The 23339-nt window shown below is 41.3% G+C and overlaps 1 protein-coding gene across 6 annotated transcripts in view; it reads left to right on the top strand.

The window, feature by feature from the left end:
* smap1 (small ArfGAP 1) overlaps positions 1–23339 on the top strand; it is a 104032-nt gene that overhangs the window by 47626 nt on the left and 33067 nt on the right. For 2 of the 6 annotated variants that reach the window (XM_020701497.3, XM_011472791.4), the window contains exons 5-6: positions 6095–6160; positions 8720–8797. The exons of 2 other annotated variants lie outside the window; for them this stretch is intronic. In XM_020701497.3, the coding sequence (XP_020557156.1) occupies positions 6095–6160; positions 8720–8797 (144 nt within the window). The remainder of the gene's footprint in view (positions 1–6094; positions 6161–8719; positions 8798–23339) is intronic. 2 more of the 6 variants (XM_078931712.1, XM_078931713.1) reach the window with 2 other exon arrangements.

Below are 23339 nucleotides of genomic sequence, written 5' to 3'. Positions count from 1 at the left end.
ATTGATGATTATTGTTATTTTTCTGTACACGACACAGAATGTTTAGTTGAATGAAACTGTTTATTTCTGTATGTTTATTTATGTTGTTGAACAATGCAAACACTTCTCCCTGTTTTCTCTATGGACTGATGGAGAGCAACGCCCAGGAGGAGGGGCTTATCACTTAAAAGAGAACCAGATACAGCTGTCAGTGTGGGAGTCTGAGTGGAGAAGTTGGAGAGTCTGAGAGGAGAGAAACAGATGTTGGTTAACCTTTGTGGAGCAATTGGTGTGCTCTGTTCTTGCATTAAAGTCAAGAATACTTTCACCTTGGCGCCTCTGCCCAATTATTCCCTGGTGGGACCCACGACACCAGCACTTTGTAATCCCATACAGAACACCATCATAAATCTAAAATCACAAAGCCCCCTCTACAACATGTTTGACACAGCTGGCTTCTATGAAACAAAGGTAAATCCGATATCTTTTTCACAGCTCAATGTCCCAACAGGCTAGAGTTTCCAAGTGTCAAATAAATTTATGAGAAAAAAAAAAAGAAATTCATAATGATTTCATTTAAAGAAAAAAAAGTGCTTAAAGCAAATATGTGACTCATTGGCAAACCAGTCTGGTTTGACAAATACGTGAGTGAAACAAAAAAGGAACTGCTTTTTGATGTTCACTCAGAGAAAATAGAGGACTCATGACTGCTTTAGTTTGTCCTTACTCACAGAAAATTGATGTTAAATAGGGACTTTTGTCTCTGATCCTTGAGGCACACGCCTTTGTTTTTCAACCTTCGCGGAAATACTCACTGTTGATTATGTGAATCAGATTATCACTTGATCTGGCTCTGATTGATTTAACACACCCAATCCACGGAACCAGGAGCAAGTAGGGTTGTTGAGAAACAAGCAGGGTGGTGGATCTGTTACACCGGGGTTGGGCAGCTATGGTGTAAAGTTTTCTGTGTAGTTCATCGTGCCCACTGGTCACACACCCTCAAATCAGTGCAGCACCACTTATTTTTTTGCAGCTCAGAGGCATTTCAGCATGTCAGCATTGTACGCTTTCAGGAAACAAAGCAGAGAAAAGGCACATCTTCAAGCTTCACCTTGAACATGACTGACGCAGTATTCGATAAGAACACTAGAGTCACAATAAATAACACTCCAAGCATCTAACCGCATCTCTCTGCTTCTGTAATTCTCTGTTCTAAAGGACTGTGCAGGAGTTCCATGTTGCCTCAGTAAACATCCTTTGTAAACCATAAGCAGTCTGCCCAACACATTTCAGAGAGGATTTTAATCATCTTCTCTTTTCTCTTTTTTATTTCTTCCTTCATCTCTTTATCTTCCCACAATTCCTTATGTATTCCAATGTGTGTCCTTTCCTGTACACTTCTTCCTACACCCTCCAGCCCCTTTTCTTCATCTTCGTCATCTGCCTGCTCAGTGCTGTGTCGACATATAGTGCAGCATCAAAGTCAAAAGAGGAAGTTTCAGCAAAAGATACCAAAAAGCAGGAGGAAAAAAACACTTTCCCATCTCAGCTGTTTTTTTTCTCACCACAGGAAAGAAGGACGGGTAGTTGTTTAAAGCTTACCCAACTATGGAGAGTCAAAAAAAATGGACAAAATAAAATATGTTCCCAAAACATCTGACTGCAGTCAGAATGAGTTTCCAGTTTGGAGGAGGTGGGCTTGAAATTTGTCATGTAACCTACTTCTGTAACTGTTCCTCCATTTTATCATTCAGACGCCACAAGCGGATTCATGTACTTCAGGGGTGGCGAACAAGTTTGACACCAAGAGCCGAATTTTTTCATTGTGAGAGTCAGAGAGCCACACACTGACCTGCCAATACGTAGACACACAAACACGCAATTAAAGCCGTATTATTTTCCATAACACATAACACATTAAATACATTACATTTCAGTTGTGTGCAACTTAAATTAAATTTTACCTTATTAGAATATCTTGCTTATATATGTTTTTTAATTTAAAATTGAATGAATGACTTTTGCATCAAAAGCAAATAATTTATTAAATGTTAATACATTGCAATGACTCAGTTACCATTAAACTGGCTGCATGATTTATGCCTCCCCTGTCAGCATTAATAGCCCATTAACTTGAACACACACTCACATACAACCAATTGGCATGCAAGTCACTTCTGTTCACAGCTCCCTGACTCATGGTTTTACACTTAAGATTCCCCACTTCCCATGAGTCTTAGGGGCTGAAGGTGGGGCTAACCCCCAGGCCAGTTGTAGCCTCTCTGATTGGTTCCTTTACATGAGTGTCGGACAGAACGGCCGATGCCTTGATTTCACGTGTTTCAAGGTAATAAACTGGACTGGCAGACATATATTGAGGAGAACGTCAACAGCAGCTTGAGAGCAACTCTGACACACAGGGATTTCTCTGTTCTCCAAAACGTAACAGGACCTTCTTTCAAAGAGATTTCAGCTCAATCATCTCCGGTTCTCTCGCTGCCTCATCAGTGACGAGCAAGGATCTCAGGCAGTCAGTCTCTGCATTAGAGGATCCATGAGAAAAGTGATCTGCGGTCGTTTCCGTCCAGTTGCACAAGCAGCGTCACGTTCTGCTTTATTCATTTGGACTGCAGCTTTCTGCTGTGAGCTCCACAAAGAAGGAAAGTGGGATGATATGATGGCCGTTTTGAATGTGCACTTTGAAAAACTTCAACTTGTTAATAAAGGAGACAATTTGTGTCAGATCAGGAAAAGTTTTTAATTTTCTCTGGGATACGTTTTGTTCTTTTCTGCCATGAACTATTTTACTGCTTCCAAAAGCTCTTAATATGAATGATAAACATTGTGACTTTCCATGGTTCTGTTCAGTAAAAAAGTAAGAATTTTCCCATTCTTCCAGAAATGTCCTGTGTTTCTCTTTATACTCTGAATTTCACCATTTTAACCATTAGGGTTACAGTCTGCACTGTTATGAAATGAGGCACAGTATATAGAAAATATGAGACGCAAAGAGCTGCACGCTCATTGGCCGAGAGCCGCATGCGGCTCGAGAGCCACCTGTTCGCCACCCCTGATATACTTCATTTGCAGGAAAACATGATTGTGCTTGGGACTGCAAATTACAATAACTGCACAAATTTAGAAACCTGATTCCATAAAGCTGGACTTAGCTGCAGTGGCGATAGTTTAAAAAAAGCAAACAAAAAATCTATCACATTATTTGGAAATTACATTTTTTTAATGTAACACAGAATGAGTTACAGCCAACCCTGGCAAATCAACAAATCTCCAAACTAAAAGTTGTTTGATAAAACAAAGCAGCTAAAAGACCTGAAAAACAAACGTGTCATACTTCATTGTATGAATAGATGAGAATTGATGCCACTGACATGTTCCAGTTTATAAGGACCAAAAAAGGACATTTTTGCAGCTTTGGGACTTCAGAGAACCACATCGAGAGTCATTATTCTCCAATGTAAAAAAACTATGAACAGTGGAGAACCTTCCTGGAAGTGACCTACTAAGAAGACTCCAAGAACACAAAGAAGGTCACAAAAGAGGCAGAAGAGCTTTGGAAGGAACTGGAGGTCTCACTCGACTCAGTTAAGACCATTGACTGTACAAGAAAACTGGACTGAGTGACCCCTCCTCCCTCATGTCCTAAACAGGAAGTAACCATTGGATCCAATAAGCCAAAATCCCATAGACTTCTATGGAGAAATAAACAGCTAATACTTATAAGTAATAGTACTAGTACTTATTATATTTGTCAGAATGCACTGCAACCTTTTTGTTTTAACATGGTAATTCTAATTTCTTTTTCACCATATTTTTTCTGTAATGCAAATGATTAAAGTTATAAACTGATCAATCAGATAACGCAATAAAAGTATTTAATCCCTGTTCACCCCCATGTCCCACGTTCCATACATTTGATTGACAGTTTCTCCCAAGCTCTCTTTTTTAAATGGGGTGTGGACTTCCAATAAGCTCACTCCTGATTTGTGAGAGTGGCTGCCATAAAAACGATGGCTCTGTATTTTTTGTGTCTGATCCTGATTCACAAGGGGTTGAAGAAAGAAAAACTCAAAAATGTATTTTTAATATGAATTTTTTTGAACATGTCCTCCATTAAAAAAAAGCCATATGAACATGTTAAAAAAATGTTTTTTTTTTTATCTGTGTAGGAATTTAACCTATTTATAAAAATTAACGTGGAAAGGTCCAAGTACAATTTTTATGTCATTTTGAGACCATTCAAAGTAGTTTAGCCTAAATGATAAAAGGGGTTTATACAAATACACACCTTGTGTGTCAGAAGATCCACAAGCCCCTGTTGTAACAGTAAAATTACAACAAAGAATTTTGGACAACCCAACCCCTTCAAATGCCCCTAAATTGGAGTGGTAGGAAGAAGGCGTAAGAGTAAGGAAATATTCGGATTCGGCCTAATACTGAGAGGAATGAAACCCAGTAGAGCTATTGATCTTTACCAAAGAGCCATGTTTTCCCCCATCACCCTCATCTTCAAAAATCAGTGGGTAATACAGATAGATCCCACTATCAATCTCAAAAGTCTCATTCCCTCCAGGGGAATCAGGATCTTTAGGTCAGCACACGTACCTAACCATCTTGATTCTTTTTAAATACTCAAATGTTAGAAAATGGTTGTATTTCAGTGAGCTTTAACAGGAAATTACTAGTTAGAAATTAGTTTGTAAGGCCTTTTTTTTGGTCAGCAAATCCAGCCCAACAAAATGGATCCATTTTATGATTGTAACCATTTGGAGACAAAAATAGGACTTTTCTTTTAGGATAATTTTGCATCTCTTTGAACTCTTTGAGGAAACTTTCTCTGCTGTGTGACCAAATTCATAAATCTTTTATGGAATTATTTATTTATTTAAAAGCTGGCAAATGAGCTTCAGATGAAAATAAAGTTTGGGAATATGATGAATATGATGACCAATAGACATAGTAAAAGCATTGGTTATTTAATAAAACAGCAGTGACTTGCGTCCCGACAAGCTGGTACAGTGCTGCTTCGAAGGCTACGTTCACACTGCAGGGCTTAAAGCTCAAATCTGATTTTTTGAAATAATTTGATTTTTTTGCAAGGCCATTCACATTTCCAATTAAATGCAAACTTTTGTGATCTCCTGTGTGACCATCAAATGACCTAGAAGTGACCCGCATGTGCAGAAGAGTACTCAACGGTGAACGACGTCACTTGTTTGCGGAAGTAGCTAACATTAACAATGGATGTCAACAACGCTGGGCTTATCCCTAAAATGCGGTCCAGCGCCTCGTAAAATGGACAGGTGATATGTTGACGGCTACTTTGTTTGTTCCAGTCTTTAACTTCCTTGTATTTGGCTCGGAGGCTTTTTATTTTTCGCTGGCATTGGAGCCAGGATTGTGTGTACCCAGTTTCGGCCATTTTGCTGGAAATATTTTCAAAAACCGCCCGGTTGCAATGAGAGCCCTTGAGTTTGGCCTGAATAGAGCTGTCACCCCAAATATTAATCAGATTGGTGACCTTGCTTCCCTTCCACTGACTGGTCTCAGGGGCATCGTCCCCCATGGTTGATGATTATGTTCTCATTCCCGCCTACTTCAACACAGAATGATGACGTTTGTAGCGTGTCAATGATGTACGGGTTGGGTACATGTGGCCTGGTCGTTCAGATGGAGGTCGCATTTCGAAAGATCGGATACGTATTGGATTCAGGACCACATACTCAAGTGGCCTGGGTCACATTTGAAAAGATCGGATCTGTGTCGTTCAGACTGTCATGAAAAGATCAGATACAGCTCGCATGGGGCAAAAAAATCGGAATTGGGTCGTTTCAATGTGATCATAGCCTAAGTGTGTTCAGGATATCAAAGACTATTTTATGACTCATTTTAATTTGTGCAGCTGTGAGGCTTCGTAAAATCCTTCTTTGCAACAGTTTCTTTATAGTGGAAGTGGTTCTACTGCAGCAAAGCTACTTCTTCATGTTCTCAAATTAGCCCTGCTGTCTCTGCTTCTGTTTGTAGATGACTCTTTCTTACTTAGTCTTGCTGACTTCATGGGTAATACTCTCTGTTTGATTCTTGAATTCTGCAGAAGACATCGGAAGCTGTTCCTTCCTCCACTTTACCTTCTTCCCAGGCTGACAGGAGCAGACCAGAGGTACAGGTTTATTTTTTTTGTCCTATATTTGAGGTGCTTCTCTCCTTCTCTTACCACTTCCAGTCTCCACATATTTTTGGGGAAAAGAGCAAATAAAGAAAACTGTGTGTTCATTTGACAAAAAATAGCAATCACAGCAAACTGAGGAGTCCCTTTTAGCCTTTCTATTTCATATCCTTACTGTCCATCATTAAAACAATATATTTGATTTTGGTCATAGATTCTTTACCGTCACTACTACTATTAGTTTTTAGTATTATGCTTTTTAATCATTAATCTTTGTATTTTCACTTAGTAGATTTTACAAAAACTTGTCTATTCAGTCATATACACATACATTTATGTTTATAGATTGTGTTGCCCAGCAGCTTTGAAACTTGTTTAAACTAAATAGGGAATTCAAACTTTTTATTAGAGCCCTGTTCTGGCTGCTAAAACACAGTCTAAATAATTGTTCAGGTCTTAAAATTACTCAAACCCCTGTTCTTACTTTACACACAGAAGTTTCGTGGCTTTGCTCTACTGTAACTGTAGTTTAACTTTGTAAAGCCCAAAGCTTGTAAAATCAAGTTAAAACGCAGTGTTATCTTTCAATTTACACACAGTATAAAACCTCAGGACAGGTTTTAGCTGTTACTTGAGAAAGTAACATCTACAGCATTTCCAGGTAAGAACCGCACACGCCTGGCAGAGGTAGGAAGAGAAAACGTTCAAAGACTGTGAAAAGAAAAACTAGTGAGAGATGGGTCTAAAAACCCCAGAACAACTACCAAGACACTAGTGAAAGTGTTTAAAGTAACCCTTCATTAATTTTCTGGATTCACAGATGGTTAGAGATACGAAATAACTTGTCAAGAGCTGGTGGTAAAAATGTGAACATTTCTGAGTGTCATTAGAATGTATGCTAACTCAATTTGAGTCACGTTCCTTAGTCAACTATCATGTAATTTCATTTGAATCAGATAGGAACTTGTTGCAAATCTACATATTGTCTTGCAGTACTATTGTTTTTCCAACTAGTTGCAGACTTGGGTTCACCACAAAATGAGTGCAAACTGATTTATAGGAAACATCTTAGCCTGTCTAAAACACTCAAATCTAATTCCTTTCTAATCTTAAAAAAAAAAAAAAAAAAGTTTCCCCTCCAATAAGGGGAGCTGTTGCCAGAACAGATTTTCATTTGGCCGCGTGTAGCTGAGCACATGGTCAGCTCTTTCTTTGGGACTTTCTGGCTAACAGAAAGAAACTGATTAAAAAGACAAATTAAAAGCAAAGCCAATAAGAAATGTGGAAGAAACATTGGATCTGTTTTGTCAGTCAAAATTGGATGGGAGTGGAATGGCGGCTACTGCTGCCAAGCAGGATTTGGGTGATGGTAAAATCTCTTCTTTATGGGTAACAGCAGCAGACCTGGAGTCTGCCTGTAGAGAAAATATCCTCAAACCTGCTGATGAAAGCGTCAACAAAAAGCAGCAAGTAGCACATGCTTTGCTGACCGACGATCTGACGGTTTATCTCATGCAGATGTTCAGCTGCAGTGGTTGTAGAGCACCTCAGCTCTGACTGCTTAAACAATGATGTCGCCAATTGTTAATGAAGCATCTTCAAGGTCCTGTCAAGTTTAATTACAGGCCTGATGAATTATTCTTTTTTCCAAGTTCTCCAAGTTTTGAATATTTTAAATAAGTATGAACCAAATCTCTCAGAAGCATATTTCCAGTCATTTAAATGATTGAACTGACACAATTCCACGCAAACAAATACATTTACAGCAAATTCAGTAATTGCAGAGAGAGTTTAAATACCCCAATTAAAGTTTTTGTTTTTGTTTTTCTAATGACCAGATCATAGGCTGCAGATATGAACTAAAGCCTTTCTCTTTGGCACAGCTAAAGCCTGCTGGCATTGGAACAGGCTCATTTGCACAAAACAAAGGAAGGGAGAGGCATTAATCTGAAAAGTGAACATCAACTCTGCATGACGATAATGTCTGCATGTCGAGTCTGAATACTGACTTCATTAAAATAGCATTTAGGACAAGGATGTAGTTCCTGCGAAGACAAAGAAGATCTTTACCACTAGGACTACTTCGTCTTCTTTCTAAAGACACTTGCATTGTGAGAAGTGTGGCCCTGCAATTGTAAAATAACAACAGACTAATTTGTTAGACAAATGAGGTGAAATCTATTGGATGTTATGGTCGTATTTTAGATTTAATTTTAGAGTGCGCAATTACGTTGGCAAAAAAATCAATACTGGTTAATAATAGCATTGAGCTGCAGTTTATCGGACGTTCTGCTTTTACCATATGGCCACGATGACTGTATGCACCTCAGTGCGCTTCAACACACTTCAGTCTGTCTGCGTGTTATGACATCCTGTCAGTTCTTCTGTCGTTTTGCACATAGACCCCTGCTCTGAATCACTGCCTCTTTTTCTGTTTTTTCACACGCCACCAGAAGCTCTCCTTTAGCGCCCACATTCCCTCACACTTCTCAGCATGCTGGAAATCCAGCACCTTTTCAAATGTCGCACATTTTCCTGTGTTTTCTGCCGAAGGAGCGGGAGAAGAAAAAAGAAGAGAAGAAAAGAGAGACGAAGGACTCTGAAAAAGTGGAGAAACATAACAACACCAAGGTAATGATTGCATTCACAACGCAGAAGACATTTTTCCTCAATCATTTTACCAGTGACCGATAAAAGCCAGACCTCTAACAAGCTTTGCACTTGGGAGACGCCCACATTTGTGGCAAGTAAAAACATTAACAAACATCTGCAGACAACTGTCAAGTATTGAAGGGCGTGTCACACTGCCACTATTACACAGATTAAAATTCGTCATACGTGAATTTACATGGAAAAACTGATAAAAGATTTGGTCTTTACTCAACCGACCAGACTTTTGAACAGCTCTAAACCGAATTCTCATAAAGACCCGTCGGCCGAAACCGTTCGTCATTCGCACGTTGGCGAATGACGAACGCAAGAAACACGTATGTATTACATATATCATGCATGTTTCAAGAAAAACCCAAATTTCATACGCGGAAAATGCGCAAAATGTACTTAGTGGTTATGTGATACGGTGTTTAGATTTGATTATTTGTAATGATTTAAAACTGCCTTTTACTTGTTTGTTTAGATAACTATAAAGCATTTATTAGCCTCAGACTCAGATGTACAATGCAGGGGGGTTCACATTACATCTGAGCCGGGAGTGTTCGTGTCCCTGGGGGGTGGGTTCTGGTCCTTGCTCCTGGGCGCTGGGCCCCGCCATATTTCCAACTGTGGCCGAGCCTGGTCGGGCCATATTTACAACACCCCTTGTGGGCCCTCTTTTTTTCCCCGGGGTTCCCCCCCTCTTGGGCGGGGGCGGCGGGCCCCTGCCCCGCTCCTCCCTGGACCAGCCGCGGGCCGGGCGGATGGCTGCCTGGAGCGCGGAGCGGGTCTCCCTTGGGGGGTCCTGGCTCGTACCTGGGGTTGGGGCGGGGGGATGCCCGGAACTCCTGGGTGGTGGTGGGGTGCTCGTCTGGGGCTGTGGGCGTCCGTCTCCGGTGGGGCCCTGCGTTGGGTTCTCCCGGCGCGGCGGGGGGGCTGCTCTCCTGGTTGGGCTGGGGCGGCGCTCTCTCTCCCTCCGTGCTTCCCTGCTCTCTGGCTCTGGGGGCCTTGCGGCGGTCCTGCTGGCCCTGGCCTGGGTGGCGGGCTTGGTCGCCCGGGCGGCGGTTGTTCCCTGCCGGTTCCCGTGTGGCGTTGGGGGGATTCCGGCTGCCGCTGCTGCTGCGGTGGGGGTCTTGGGGTGGGGATGGCTGGGCACTCTCCCTCCTTCTTTCCACGTTCCACCATCCATTTTAGAAGAACATAAACACTCACCTGAGCACAGGTGTTAGCTCACCTTTGCACTTACAGTTTGCATGACTGAATGACTGAAATATTTCACACTAGTTGGTTTTAAGGCATAAGTATGCGTGTGAACACTATCTGTTTTGTATATATGTCGACAGGTGGACATTTTTGCAGCTAGCAGGTGTGTTTATAACATTTGAGTGTGTGTGTGGACAGGCTCCGCCCTTATTGTACTACATTTGAACGTTACCATAATGATTAACAACCAGTAAACTTGTTGCTTTATGCTGCTTCATGGTCTTATCCCCCTTCCCCTCCTATTATCACCCCCTACCCCCCCTCTCTCTATCGTCCCTCTCTCTTCTTCCCCTCTTTCCTTTTCCGTCCGGTCCAACACCAAAGATTTTCAGACATGATTGAAATTAATAAAGTTTGGCCTCAATTACAAAAGGGGTTTATCCAGACATACCTTTGGTTTGTCTGAAGATTAATAACCCCTCTTGTTAAAGTAAAATCTGTCCAACACAAGAGGCCCTCAGCTCTCATCTGTCTGCCCAGCTGTTGGACAGGACAAGTTAAAAAAAAAAAAAAAAAAAAAAAAAAAAAAAAAAAAAAAAGATGTACAATGCATAAACCATAAACATATGAACACATTTTAACGTGATGAGAAAACCTAAGTTCTTAATGAAAATGAAAGTGAAAAACATATAAGGTTTTCCAATCGAATTTATTATTATGAAAAATATTAACCCAGGGGATGCATATGAATAAAAGGCATACAAAGATTCTATGTATCCAAACACTTGACTTTTTAACTTTAGGGTCAATGCACAAAAATCTTTTATCAGAGCCTTCATTTGTTAGTTTAGCCCTGTTCTTAGTTTTCTTTTTTCTTGAGGCTACAGATGGATAGGTATCTACTACCACTAGTTTCCTAAATTCTACTGCTAAAAACCTTTCTGTTAGTTTTTATCTTAAGAAAATAAAATATACAGACATAAGTTTTCTTTTTTTAATTTTTATTTCTTTATTTTATCTTTTTTTGTTTTTTTTAGCTTTTCCTTTTTCCTTTTAAATCAAATCAATATTTATTTATATAGCACTTTTCATATAGAACATAACACAAAGCACAACAATATAAAAATGGAAATTAAGCCCCCATGCCAATGCTAATGTTTGTGTAAAGTATGCATACGCATATTTTCACCAGCTATTTGTAAGAGTGAGATGGGATGGTGAAGTTGTGCCTTTTCTTAATTAGATTGTTTTAACAAAACAAAACAAAAAAACTTAAAATTCTACTTAGGAATTTTCCAAAGCCCAATTCAGGAACAAGCAAAGCAAATGTATTATATTAAACGTAAAGATCACATTCCAATAGCTATTTTAATAGAAAAAAACTGCTCGTAAGTCACTTAGTTTATTGCCGTTATGCATGGTCTCTGATGCTTCGTGTTACTCCTTTACTTTGTCCTGGCTGTTAACTCTGTTGGTTGCAGGAGTTTTTTTTTTAAATAGGAGAATGTGAAAGCTGCAGGTGCAGTTATCCATAAAAAAGCTTCAAAAGATGGTGAGTTAGTACAGTAGGTACATCCTCGTGGTGCAATTGGGCAGATAAACTGACAGGTTGTTAATTTTTCTTTCTTCATCAAAAGTGAACATGAGTTTTTCTATCAACCAATACTGAAAATAACCATTTCATGCCATTATTCATTATCCATTATCCTATATTGAGCCAATTTATTTGTGCATCCCTAGCTAATCAATTTCGTGGACAAAAGTGAGTTAACCAACACGTGGTGTTTTCATAAATCAGCTGCATTGTTCCCTCTGCCATGTAGTTCCTATGTAAAACAAATGGAGCAGCAGATTACTTGTGGAATATGTTGGTCAAAAGCTTCACCAGCGTCTAACCAGATCTGTTTATCAGAGTCCGTCCCTAATCAGGAGGCTGCAGCTTCTCTTTTGACCTGCAGATATTCTGCTCCTTGATGTGTGTGTTCACACAAAGTGTGAGATGAATGTCGTCCCCGCCAGGAGTGAGTGCGCATGTGTGTATGTGCTGGCAGAAATACGCGGGTGTGCTCGTCTTCCTTTCATCCCTCTCTTCCTTATCAGCTGAGCTCCTGCCGTCGTCGAAGAGCTCCAGTGTCAAGGAGACGACTGGAGCCTCTGCTGTGTGTGTGTGTGTGTGTGAGTCAGAGCATGCACGTGCGTGTGTGTGGTCCACACGCATACTGAATGTGCTGAAAGCCCTTTAGTCTTGAGTATGATGCAGAACAGCAATGCTTTTCCTCTCCCGTCTTGTCTTCCTCATTCTCTGTTTTTTCTCTCCTCTTTGGCTTTGTCTAAATTCCCACCCTAATCCGAAATTACTACAAAAACTATCTAGTGCAGGACTGTCTAGTGCCCAGGATTTTGAAAGCAATTCAGAGACCATGGTCACTATATTAATTTATTTATTTTTTTGGTAAACAGGAACTATGACATTATTGATTTTACAAAGCTAAAATCTAATCAATAAGAACGTTTTATGACGACTATTTATGAATCAACTGTTCTGATGATGAAAATGTTGATGGTTTATAAAAAATAAAAACACATTTAAACATTTTTCTTTCAAGAATTGTTTAGACGTGATGCATTTTGGTCTATATTCCCCAGTTTAGTGTGCATCGATGCACACTGGTTCATTACAGAGGCTTTTGGGAGATTGCTAGGGCACTCGATTTTGGAATTGTAGGCTGTGTCCGAATTCCCACCCAAATCTCTAACTACTAAAAAACGATATAGTGCAGGACTATGTAGTGCCCTGGATTTTAAAAGCAATTCGGACACCATGCTTACTACTTTTTTTTCTTTTCTTTTAAACTACGAACATGAAATAATGGATTTCAGGAACTTAAAATCGAATTGATATGAGCGTTTTGCAATGACCACTTATGAATCCACGAGTTCTAAAGATGAAAACGTAAATATTTTAATAAAAAATTTAAATACAATTTTTTGGCAAAAAATGTTCAAACACAATGGATTGTGGTCTATATTCGCCAATCTAATGAGCATATATGCACATTGGTTTTTCGCAGAGACTTCAAGGAAATATCTATGCACTTGATTTTGGAGTTGTAAATTTAGACAGCACTACACAATGGCGAACGCACTATATAGTGCACTGTGTAGTGAGTAAAAGTTATAAAATTGATGTTATGTGTTTTCCGAATGCTGGCAGCTCCACGCTAACATAGCTGACCCATGACTATTGAGGATGTCATTGAGTGGAAGTAACGTTTGAGTTAGAAGACACTATTTTTCCATAACTCTTTGTTATGGGAGTAAATTGTAGGGCTAGAGAGAAGCCTAGGAGAAGTATTCGGATTCTGCCTTTGTCTCCTTCCTTCTTGATGGAGAAATAAGCGTTATCGTCAACCCACAACCGACAGAATAAAAACACTCAGCACTTAACCCTTTAACACCCGAGATGTCATCTGTCACATCTAAATAACACACACTCTTTGACACACCGTAACTCCTCGATCATTAATGTGATCTCTGTGAATCCGCTGATTTTGACGAAAAGAAAAGTGGCTTTTCATATCAACTTTGCATTGTATGTAACTCATTATTTATCTGCTGCATAATGGCACAAAGCTGCTTTCCTCCATGACAGAATTCGCTGATTTACCTTGATTGCGTAAATCCTTTGTTGCTGTAAAGTGTTTCATATCATCACACAACTGCTTTTCTGCATTTCAGAATCCACTGGAATCGCATTAATTGCATATTTCAAACTATTTCAAGTAATATGTAACTTTACTAAAATATTCATTTTTAACCAAATCAGTTCAGTTGAAGCTTTGATTTGTGCAGAAGTTCATTTATGCTGTTTTGCAGGTCATCAGCTCCTGTTTGTCTCTTTTCAATACTCTTTGTGGTCAAGGCTGTTGGTACCAAACCCTACTTTGTTTTTCTCTGCTAGTTAGCCTGTTTTAGAAAGCGTTAAAGTTGACCTAAAATACCAGAAATAAGGTTTTGTGTTCGCTAGCATGAAAACTCTGCTACAGCTCATCTCTGATGTGAATTCACGAGACTATCCAGCAGACTAAAGAGTGTTAACTCTACACAACCAGTCATATTTGATACAGGCATTTATGAGACCCCTAACTCTGCATGATCAAACTTTCCTTAAAATATCATTGTATATCACTTGCTCCTTGGTTTCTGCCCTGTAGTTCATCATCATTCCACTAGAGGCAGTAGAAAGGCCCTTTCAGGTCATTTCAAAATGGCTGCTTCCATGAAATTTGAAAGTTTCTAAACTTTATGGTGAGAATAAACTCATCTATTGTTCATTTTTTGAAGAGACTACTTGCTGGAGTAAGGTAGTTTGCCATCTCTCGGTGGGTGGAGTGTTCTTGCCCCAGGTGGAGGAGTTTAAATATCTTGGGGTCTTGTTCACGAGTGAGGGAAGATCGGAGCGTGAGATTGACAGGCGGATCGGAGCGGCGTCCGTAGTTATGCGGTCGCTCTATCGGTCCGTCGTGGTGAAGAGAGAGCTGAGCCGAAAAGCAAAGCTCTCAATTTACCGGTCGATCTTCGTTCCAATACTCACCTATGGTCATGAGCTCTGGGTCATGACCGAAAGAACGAGGTCCTGAATACAAGCGGCTGAAATGAGCTTCCTCTCTCTGTGCCTGGCTGGTGGGGTGGGCGGTCCCCTCTTCCCCCCCTCCCGGGCTGCCTGGGTCCGGATGCTGGGGGGGCTTCTGGCCTGGGGGGCTCTCCTCCCCTCTCCTGGTCTGGCTGGGTAGGATCTGGTTCCCCTTATGAACACACGGTTCACGTTGGCAGCATGCATGTATCTCCACCCCCACGTGCACACTGCCACACTGCTCCCTGTCTGCTTCATCCCTCCTCCTTAACGACAGTGTATTGATGGACAGATTTTTTTCGCTTATCTTAGTGTCAGATTTTCACCTTTGATGTAACATTCGTCTTTCCAGCAGATCTGGTATAATTGTTACAGCTTAAAATAATAACTTATTCAAATCTTTTCACCTTTCTTCCCTTTACTCTCTTCCACCCTCCCCTCACATTCTTCCCCTCTCCCTCCCCACACACACTGAATGTAACAAATAAATAAAAAAAATTATAAGACAAAAAGGGGTTCATACAAATCTACACTGTAGTTTCTCGAAGCTATATAACCTCTTTTTGTGATAGTAAAACCTGTCCAACACAAAAAGCCTTCAGCTCTAATCTGTTTGCTCAGCTGTTGGACAGAAAAAGTTTAAAAAAAAAAAAAAATTAAATGAGCTTCCTCCGTAGGGTGGCTGGGCGCTCCCTTAGAGATAGGGTGAGAAGCTCGGTCACCCGCGGGGAGCTCGGAGTAGAACCGCTTCTCCTCCACATCGAAAGGAGCCAGTTGAGGTGGCTCGGGCATCTAGTCCGGATGCCCCCGGGACGCCTCCCTGTAGAGGTGTTCCGGACATGTCCCACTGGGCGGAGGCCCCGGGGAAGACCCAGGACACACTGGAGAGACTACGTCTCTCGGCTGGCCTGGGAACGCCTTGGGGTCCCCCCAGAGGAGCTGGAGGAAGTGGCTGGGGTGAGGGAAGTCTGGGCATCTCTGCTCAGTCTGCTGCCCCCGCGACCCGGTCCCGGATAAGCGGAGGAAGATGGATGGATGGATGGACTACTTGCTGTATTGGAAGAATACAAAGTTTTTTTCATAATTAATTCTATATAATAGAGTTACGCCATATTAAAAATGTAAGGCTAAATTAAGATGTTTTTTCGCTGAACACTCATGTCGATATTTTGGCTTTTTAAACTTACAATGTTAAAAGCATCATAACTGATTCTAAATCTCTTAAAAAAAGGTTATTGCCAATTGTTTTTTTGTGGATCTCATCAAAGAGTTTCAAAAACATTTTTATTGCAAAGAATGGAATTTTCTGTCACCTCATCGATATAGTGGGCTTTACAGGGTCAATGATGTAGGCAATGTTTCAACTTATATTGAGTTGAAACCGTTGGTAAATATGACGAGGTTTAGGCACCTATCAATTTATAAAAAAAACACACAAGTAGCAAGATTTCCTTTTAAAGTTTTATTTGTTTTTGGTCTGAACTTGTGTCAGAAATCCCTCCTTCCTCTGTAAGTCAAACAACTGTAGAAACGACATGACATATCCTACAAGTTCGGTCAGCTCTCAATGGTGCAATATGAAATATATCAAGCTAAATCAAGCAATGAAAGTCTTCTGTATTTCTTCTCCAATAGAACAAAGCTGCCAGATTTCCCTAATGTAAAAATGACTTTTAAGCTGTAGATGTTTGCACATAAAGAGTATAATATTAGTTAATATTTGCAATTGTTTCAGGAACTGGAGCTTTACCTCACAACTTGATCTTAATGGGTTGGTGCTAGGGGACATCTGGCATTTACCTTTTTTTAAGTTGGCATCTTCTTTAAACCTCCTGCAAGAAATTAGGGGTTTTGCCAAGACTAATTTTCTTTGATTGTTTAAGTGAAGGTAATGCGGGGAATAATTTCTGACAAAGGGAATGTGGGATATGTTACATATTTCGATCAAATATGTTCTGGAAGCAATTTCTTTCCTGCTAAGACATTTTGAAAAGATGGTAATGACAAAATGGCAGCAGTATTCTTTTGGGGGGAAAAAAAGGAACACTTTTAAAAATGAAAGTCCAAAAATCTCCATGTAAGGTGGACAGAAATGCATCCAGGCAAGCCATAATACCGTAGTGGGCTCTCCCTTTTAATGCAATTACGTGTAACCATTTTACTCAGTCGGATCAGAGTTGTAAGGCTAAGCTTTGTCCCCTGTCTCTCTCTTCCTATTCACTGCCTGCAGACTCTAATTAAATTATAGCACTGACTGAAAGCTGACATCTCTCCCCAGCGCTCACGCAGATGGGAAGCTGAATCCTCTGAAAAGAATACATTGGCTGGACTGTCTATTTTCAGAAGTTCAGTGTAAAGACAATCTGATTAATTCAGGGTTGTGGTAGGAGTCTAGAGGTGAGGTTTGTTGTGTTTACTGTGTTAAACTCTTGGTGTGTCAGACCACCTACATGTTCTCGCCAGAAAACGTTTTCAGCAGGATTCTGAGGACACATTTTCAAAAAGTTTCCACAAGAAACCGTTGCTGTTCTTGGCCTTCCATCTAAATTTAGTAATACCTCCTTTGTTTTGTTGAAACTGAGATTGTAAGGATATTAATCATAGAATTACCATTTTGCATCACAAATCTCCGAAAATCCTTTCTCGTGTAAATTCCTGTTTCGGACTAAAAATCCCTTTTGGAAACAATCAGGCTCTCGAGCACCTCACCATGCAACAAAATTCAGTTCTATTACTCTCACATTAAAAGCTATTAACTCTGTTAACTTTGGTTGTCTTTGTTTAATCCATCTGCTTCACAACGGTTGACGTCCGTGCAGGTGTTTCAAACCAGCAGTGTAGATAATGTAAGAGGATTTTAAACATGGTTTGAAAACTATGAAACTAAATTGGGAAGGATTTCAGATAAAAATGTATTTAAGATTTTGTTGCAAAAGTAGGATACATGGGAACGTTTTCACGCTTTTTTCTACATTCAAAACCTTGCATTACCTTTAATTGAATACAAGTTAAACAATTGAAATGAATATGCTAATATAGGTTTGAAATTCTTACAGCCACCACATATCTGGCTTGCAACTGTTAAAAGGCTGGTACGCTGTTGTACAGTGCTCTTACGTCACTGTAATTAAAGCATTAGACAGAACTGCCTTTACGGCTAGGTACAGGCTGCCTAAGATCGAAAACTGTGAAGAACTGTATTACATAAACGGCACTCACAAGCCCCTATGGCAGCCTGGAGGATTTTGGGGGAAATGTAAAATATGACAAATCTGTACCACATACAGTCAGGACCATAAATCTTTGGACAGAGACACATTCTTTCTAGGTTACTGACTGACTTGGCCATTCAAGAATATTCCACTTCTTTGCTTTAATAAATTCCTGAGTTGCTTTGGCTGTATCTTTTGGGTCGTTGTCCATCTGTATAATGAAACGCTGCCCAATCAGTTAGGCTGCATTCACCTGGATATGCGCAGACAGTGTGTGTCTGAGCACCTCAGAATTCATTGGGCTGCTTCTGTCCTGTGTCACGCCATCAATAAACACTAGTATCTAGGTGCCACTAGCAGCCATCCACTGTAGCAATTTCTCGCATGGTTTTTTTTCTGTTTTCTCAGCTTAATGGTGACTCCTTTCTTTTTTTTTTTTTTTTTTAACTTGTCCTGTCCAACAGCTGGGCAGACAGATGAGAGCTGAGGGCCTCTTGTGTTGGACATATTTTACTTTAACAAGAGGGGTTATTAATCTTCAGACAAACCAAAGGTATGTCTGAATAAACCCCTTTTGTAATTGAGGCCAAACTTTATTAATTTCAATCATGTCTGAAAATCTTTGGTGTTGGACCGGACGGAAAAGGAAAGAAGGGAAGAAGAGAGAGGGACGTTAGAGAGAGGGGGGGTAGGGGGTGATAATAGGAGGGGAAGGGGGATAAGACCATGAAGCAGCATAAAGCAACAAGTTTACTGGTTGTTAATCATTATGGTAAGGTTCAAATGTAGAAAAAAAAAAAAAAAAAAAAAAAAAAAAGGGGCGGAGCCTGTCCACACACACACACTCAAATGTTATAAACACACCTGCTAGCTGCAAAAATGTCCACCTGTCGACATGTACACAAAACAGGTAGTGTTCACACGCATACTTCTGCCTTAAAACCAACTAGTGTGAAATATTTCAGTCATTCAGTCATGCAAACTGTTAGTGCAAAGGTGAGTTAACACCAGTGCTCAGGTGAGTGTTTATGTTCTTCTAAAATGGATGGTGGAACGTGAAAAGAAGGAGGGAGAGTGCCCAGCCATCCCCACCCCAAGACCCCCACCGCAGCAGCAGCGGCAGCCGGAATACCCCCAACGCCACACGGGAACCGGCAGGGAACAACCGCCGCCCGGGCGACCAAGCCCGCCACCCAGGCCAGGGCCAGCAGGGCCGCCGCAAGGCCCCCAGAGCCAGAGGCCAGGGAGGCACGGAGGGAAAGAGAGCGCCGCCCCAGCCCAACCAGGAGAGCAGCCCCCCCGCCGCGCCGGGAGAACCCAACGCAGGGCCCCACCGGAGAAGGACGCCCACAGCCCCAAACGAGCACCCCACCACCACCCAGGAGTTCCGGGCATCCCCCCGCCCCAACCCCAGGTACGAGCCAGGACCCCCCAAGGGAGACCCGCTCCGCACTCCAGGCAGCCACCCGCCCGGCCCACGGTTGGTCCAGGGAGGAGCGAGGCAGGGGCCCGCCACCCCCGCCCAGGAGGGGGGAACCCCGGGGCAAAAAGAGGGCCCACAAGGGGTGTTGTAAATATGGCCCGACCAGGCTCGGCCACAGTTGGAAATTTGGCGGGGCCCAGCACTCAGGAGCAAGGACCAGAACCCACCCCCCAGGGACCAGACACCCCCGGCTCAGATGTAATGTGAACCCCCCCACCGCGCGGAGAGAGCACCGCCGGGCCCAGGAAGCCGGCACCCCGGGGACACGGCCGCCGCCGCAAAGGGGCCCGTACCCCCCACCAGGGAAGAGGCAGGGGACAGACGGACCCAGGTCCCACCTTCCTTGCAAAATGTGTGTGCGTGTATGTGTGTTTGAAAGGGTGTGTGTGTGCATGTGTGTGTGTTTATGTTGGGATGTATATATTGAGGGGGGAGGGGTGTGTGTACTAAGGGGGGTGCGGTTAAAATTGGCGGGTAGGGCACTAAGGGGACATCTCCTGATTACTCACAGTGACGTCCCCTCACCCTCCCCACCAAGGGGCCCTAAATGTCTAAGGTGCGGTTAAAATTGGCGGGTAGGGTGCTAATGGTGACTCCTTTCACCTGCATGGAGAGCTCCTTTGACCGCATGTTGTCTGTTCACAGCAAAATCTTCAAAATGCAAGCACAAGTCCTCTAATCAACTACAGGCCTTTTATCTGCTCAGGAGCAGGAGCGCTTCGTGCCCCTGACGTCCAGACCCTGCGCGATTTGGGCACGGCTGCAGGTGGACGGAGCGAACCGTGTCTCTGAGCAGAGCAGCTGGACTCATAGTTTTGTGTTTGAGGGGAGGGGCGGATGCTTTGTCACGTGTGGCAGACTAAGGACTGCGATCTGTCCCGCAGCTCTATGTGAACGAGCAGCCGAATTCAGGAGAACCATGTCTCCCGTCTCCGAGCAGAGCTTGGGCCTCCAGCTCACACCGTGGCTTTAAGTCGGTGTGTGAGCTTTTCAAAGCAGAAATGTCGCTCAGTCCTTGGAAAGCATTCACACAATCACGTGGATTTGTGTTTCCAGTCGTATCCCGACAAAATAAAGGCTGATGTTATTCTCACATATTTACGTGCAGCCAAGATGCCGATTGAGGCATTTCCCGCATGGATTTTATGTTCATCAAAGCCTAAATGTTGTTAGCGCATGTTAGCCTTCTCCTAACCCTTCGTCTGGCTTTGTTCTGCTGCTAGGGAAAGCACTGACCACACAGATTAAAAATAAAATGATGTGCGAACAAGCGCTTCATAATAACTATAACATTAACAAAAGCACGTTTAGAAGTTCATCTCTTATATTACAGAGCTGCTACATATATGTATGTGACAGCTCGGCTTGTTTACAGCGGGACTTGTTTCCTCTTCCGGTATTTTAAACAGAACTGCATGTGCAAATGATTTATTCCGACCAAAAGTGCTGCGTATTTAAACGTTTGTTGTAATCGGAAAAAGTTTTTCTGGGCCCATGTACACTGTTGAATTTTAATCCGACCATTGATCCGATCAAGTTATTTTGCACATGAAACCGCGGCTATTGATTCTCAGTCGAGTTTTCCCACCTAGAATTTTATGTTATTTAAAATCCAATAAAAGTACAAGTATGATAGCGGAGAGAATTGGTTTTATACTACGTTATAAGGCATTTGTATTCCTTTTAAAGTCTGTTATCTACTAGAAAAAAGCTGCAATGGTGACAGGACGATAAGGGTGCTCTGTATTCTTCACATGTGCTTAGCTAACAACACAGTGATTCTTTAGAAGGGAGTGACTCTATTATCCTTCCACTTTCTTCACCTCCATTCATCCCCATTTCTCTTTCATTTGTAACCTCTTTTGTCTTTGTGTCTTGTCTACTCTCAGATTCTCCTTGTTTAAAACTATCTGCAAACACTGGATCGCTGTTGTTTTTCCGCCAGGCCCCTGTTGTGTTATTTTTTTTGTCAGCTCATTAATAAATTAGATTTAGAACAAGAGGCAAATTACTCTCTGGAAAAACACAAATGCTTGCTGTTGTTTGCGATTAGGGACAATGTGTTCAATCTTGTTGACTTTTTTGAATATATTTAGGGTCTTGGGGTTTGTGTTATCTCTGGGTGCTCTGCATGCTTAGATACTTAATTCTATCACAGCTTTGTGAGATTGAATGCAACCCAAAAATATGCAAACACACTGAACAGCTGTTGCAGGTAAAGCGTATCTGTGGTCAATTGGAGTTAGTTGGAGCGTACAATGTGAGGGGCGTTGTGAGGAGCACCGCTCTGTGACTAACATAGTGACAGTCCCATCCCCTCACACACCCAACAACCCAACAGCAGTGAAACTGTGCTTTCTGGGATCCAGCAGGGAAAGCATCAATACTGCATTCACTAGGAAGACTGATCAATAGGCTTGATTTTCACAGGCAAGGAAATGAGGGTGAGGGCTGCTTCCGAGAAAAGACGCACGCATAAGAGACAAAAATATATCTACCTTACCCTGGATGACACATGCAAAAAAACTCTCATTCCTCCCTACTGCTGCCATACACTGCACAATTTTCCTGCTCTGATGCACCTTGGCCTATTTAAAACTCCATTCCAGTTATATTCCTGCTCCCTCCACACATCCAAGACAGCTGACATAGATGACATTTGCAGGCTTCAGGGTTAATAAAATATGTATACTATACAGCACCAGGCATAGAAAACGACACATTGAAATGCATGTTCGAGAAGATATGTCAACATCTGTTGCCTATATTTAAATGTAGGAAGTCAAAAAAGGTTTATTTGCATGTCAAATGTAATTACATCTACATCTACATATATATATATATATATATATAGCGCAGTGCTAGGAACAGCTAAGATACTGCGCAGGACCCTCAAGCTCCCAGGCCTCTGGTAGAGGACCCGAGCTTGGAGGAGAAACCACCCGCAGAGGGTGAGAGGGGCGTATATATACGCACAAGAACCTCACCCTAATTTCTGAAAGTCTAACTAATAATTGGTGTTATTAAGTTCAAAATAAATATACATTTTGGATGCAGGGACCTGGTGGCTTGTAAATAATTAGGAAATGTAATGCTCTCTTCCTTTTCTACTGCTTATCCTCTAGATTTGATGTGACTCTCAATTTTTGAAATGCTTTTGTTCATTTGCTTTATTTTATTTCTTTTTAAATAAAGACTTTGTATTGATTTATTTTATTCATTTTTTTTTGTCATGCAAAAGTTTTTAAGATTAGGTTTTCCCTAACAAGCGTAATCAATCACTGACTGTAAATAATTACACACCTAAACATACAAAGAAGTTTATTTGGCTAAAAACGTTCACAGAGTATTTTCAAATACTTTTTTTTAATACTTTTCCATCTAGAGTTTTATCTTAGATTTCTGATTAGTAATGAACAGTTCAAATTTTATTTTCCTTTTATTACAATGATCTTACCTTGAGTGTTATATAGCCCCATAAGTTAGGTATACGGAGCTTTCACATGAAATGGGAAGTTGCAATGCAGCTCTAAAAGCTGTTCATTTTAATGGCCTCTGGATTATAATAATTTCATCAATACTCCAATCAAAGCACAGTGAAGTCACAGCAAGCAGCTCAGAGAGGCAGCAGGTCAGTTTAGTTTGTTTGAAAGAAGTAGAAATGAGGCATTTATGCAAGCATAGAAAGTTAGAGAAAAAAGCGTTATCATTAAAATGCTAAATGGCCCTTAACTGCACTAAGACAGGGTTAAAAAACTGAAGATACGTCTTTAAAAATCTTTTTTTTCAATCACTTAGTGGGCTTTGCTAGCTTCCTTGTCATTAGCTTTTTTTTAAAAGCAGAGGGTTTGATAACTTGTCAATGAAAATGAAACAGGCTCATTTCCAATAAACACTTTTGCCAAATATACAATAAAATTGTGGCTTTTTAAAATCAACCTTGAGGACATTTTTTTGGAGAAGTACATCTAAGCACAGAAAACTGAAGCA

This window comes from Oryzias latipes, chromosome 15 (assembly GCF_053564925.1).
Source record: "Oryzias latipes strain Hd-rR chromosome 15, Olatipes_Hd-rR_3.1".
In the NCBI taxonomy this organism is placed as follows: Eukaryota; Metazoa; Chordata; class Actinopteri; order Beloniformes; family Adrianichthyidae; genus Oryzias; species Oryzias latipes.
The sequence above is the reverse complement of the archived record's forward strand: the minus strand, read 5'-3'. Positions and strand labels throughout refer to the sequence as shown.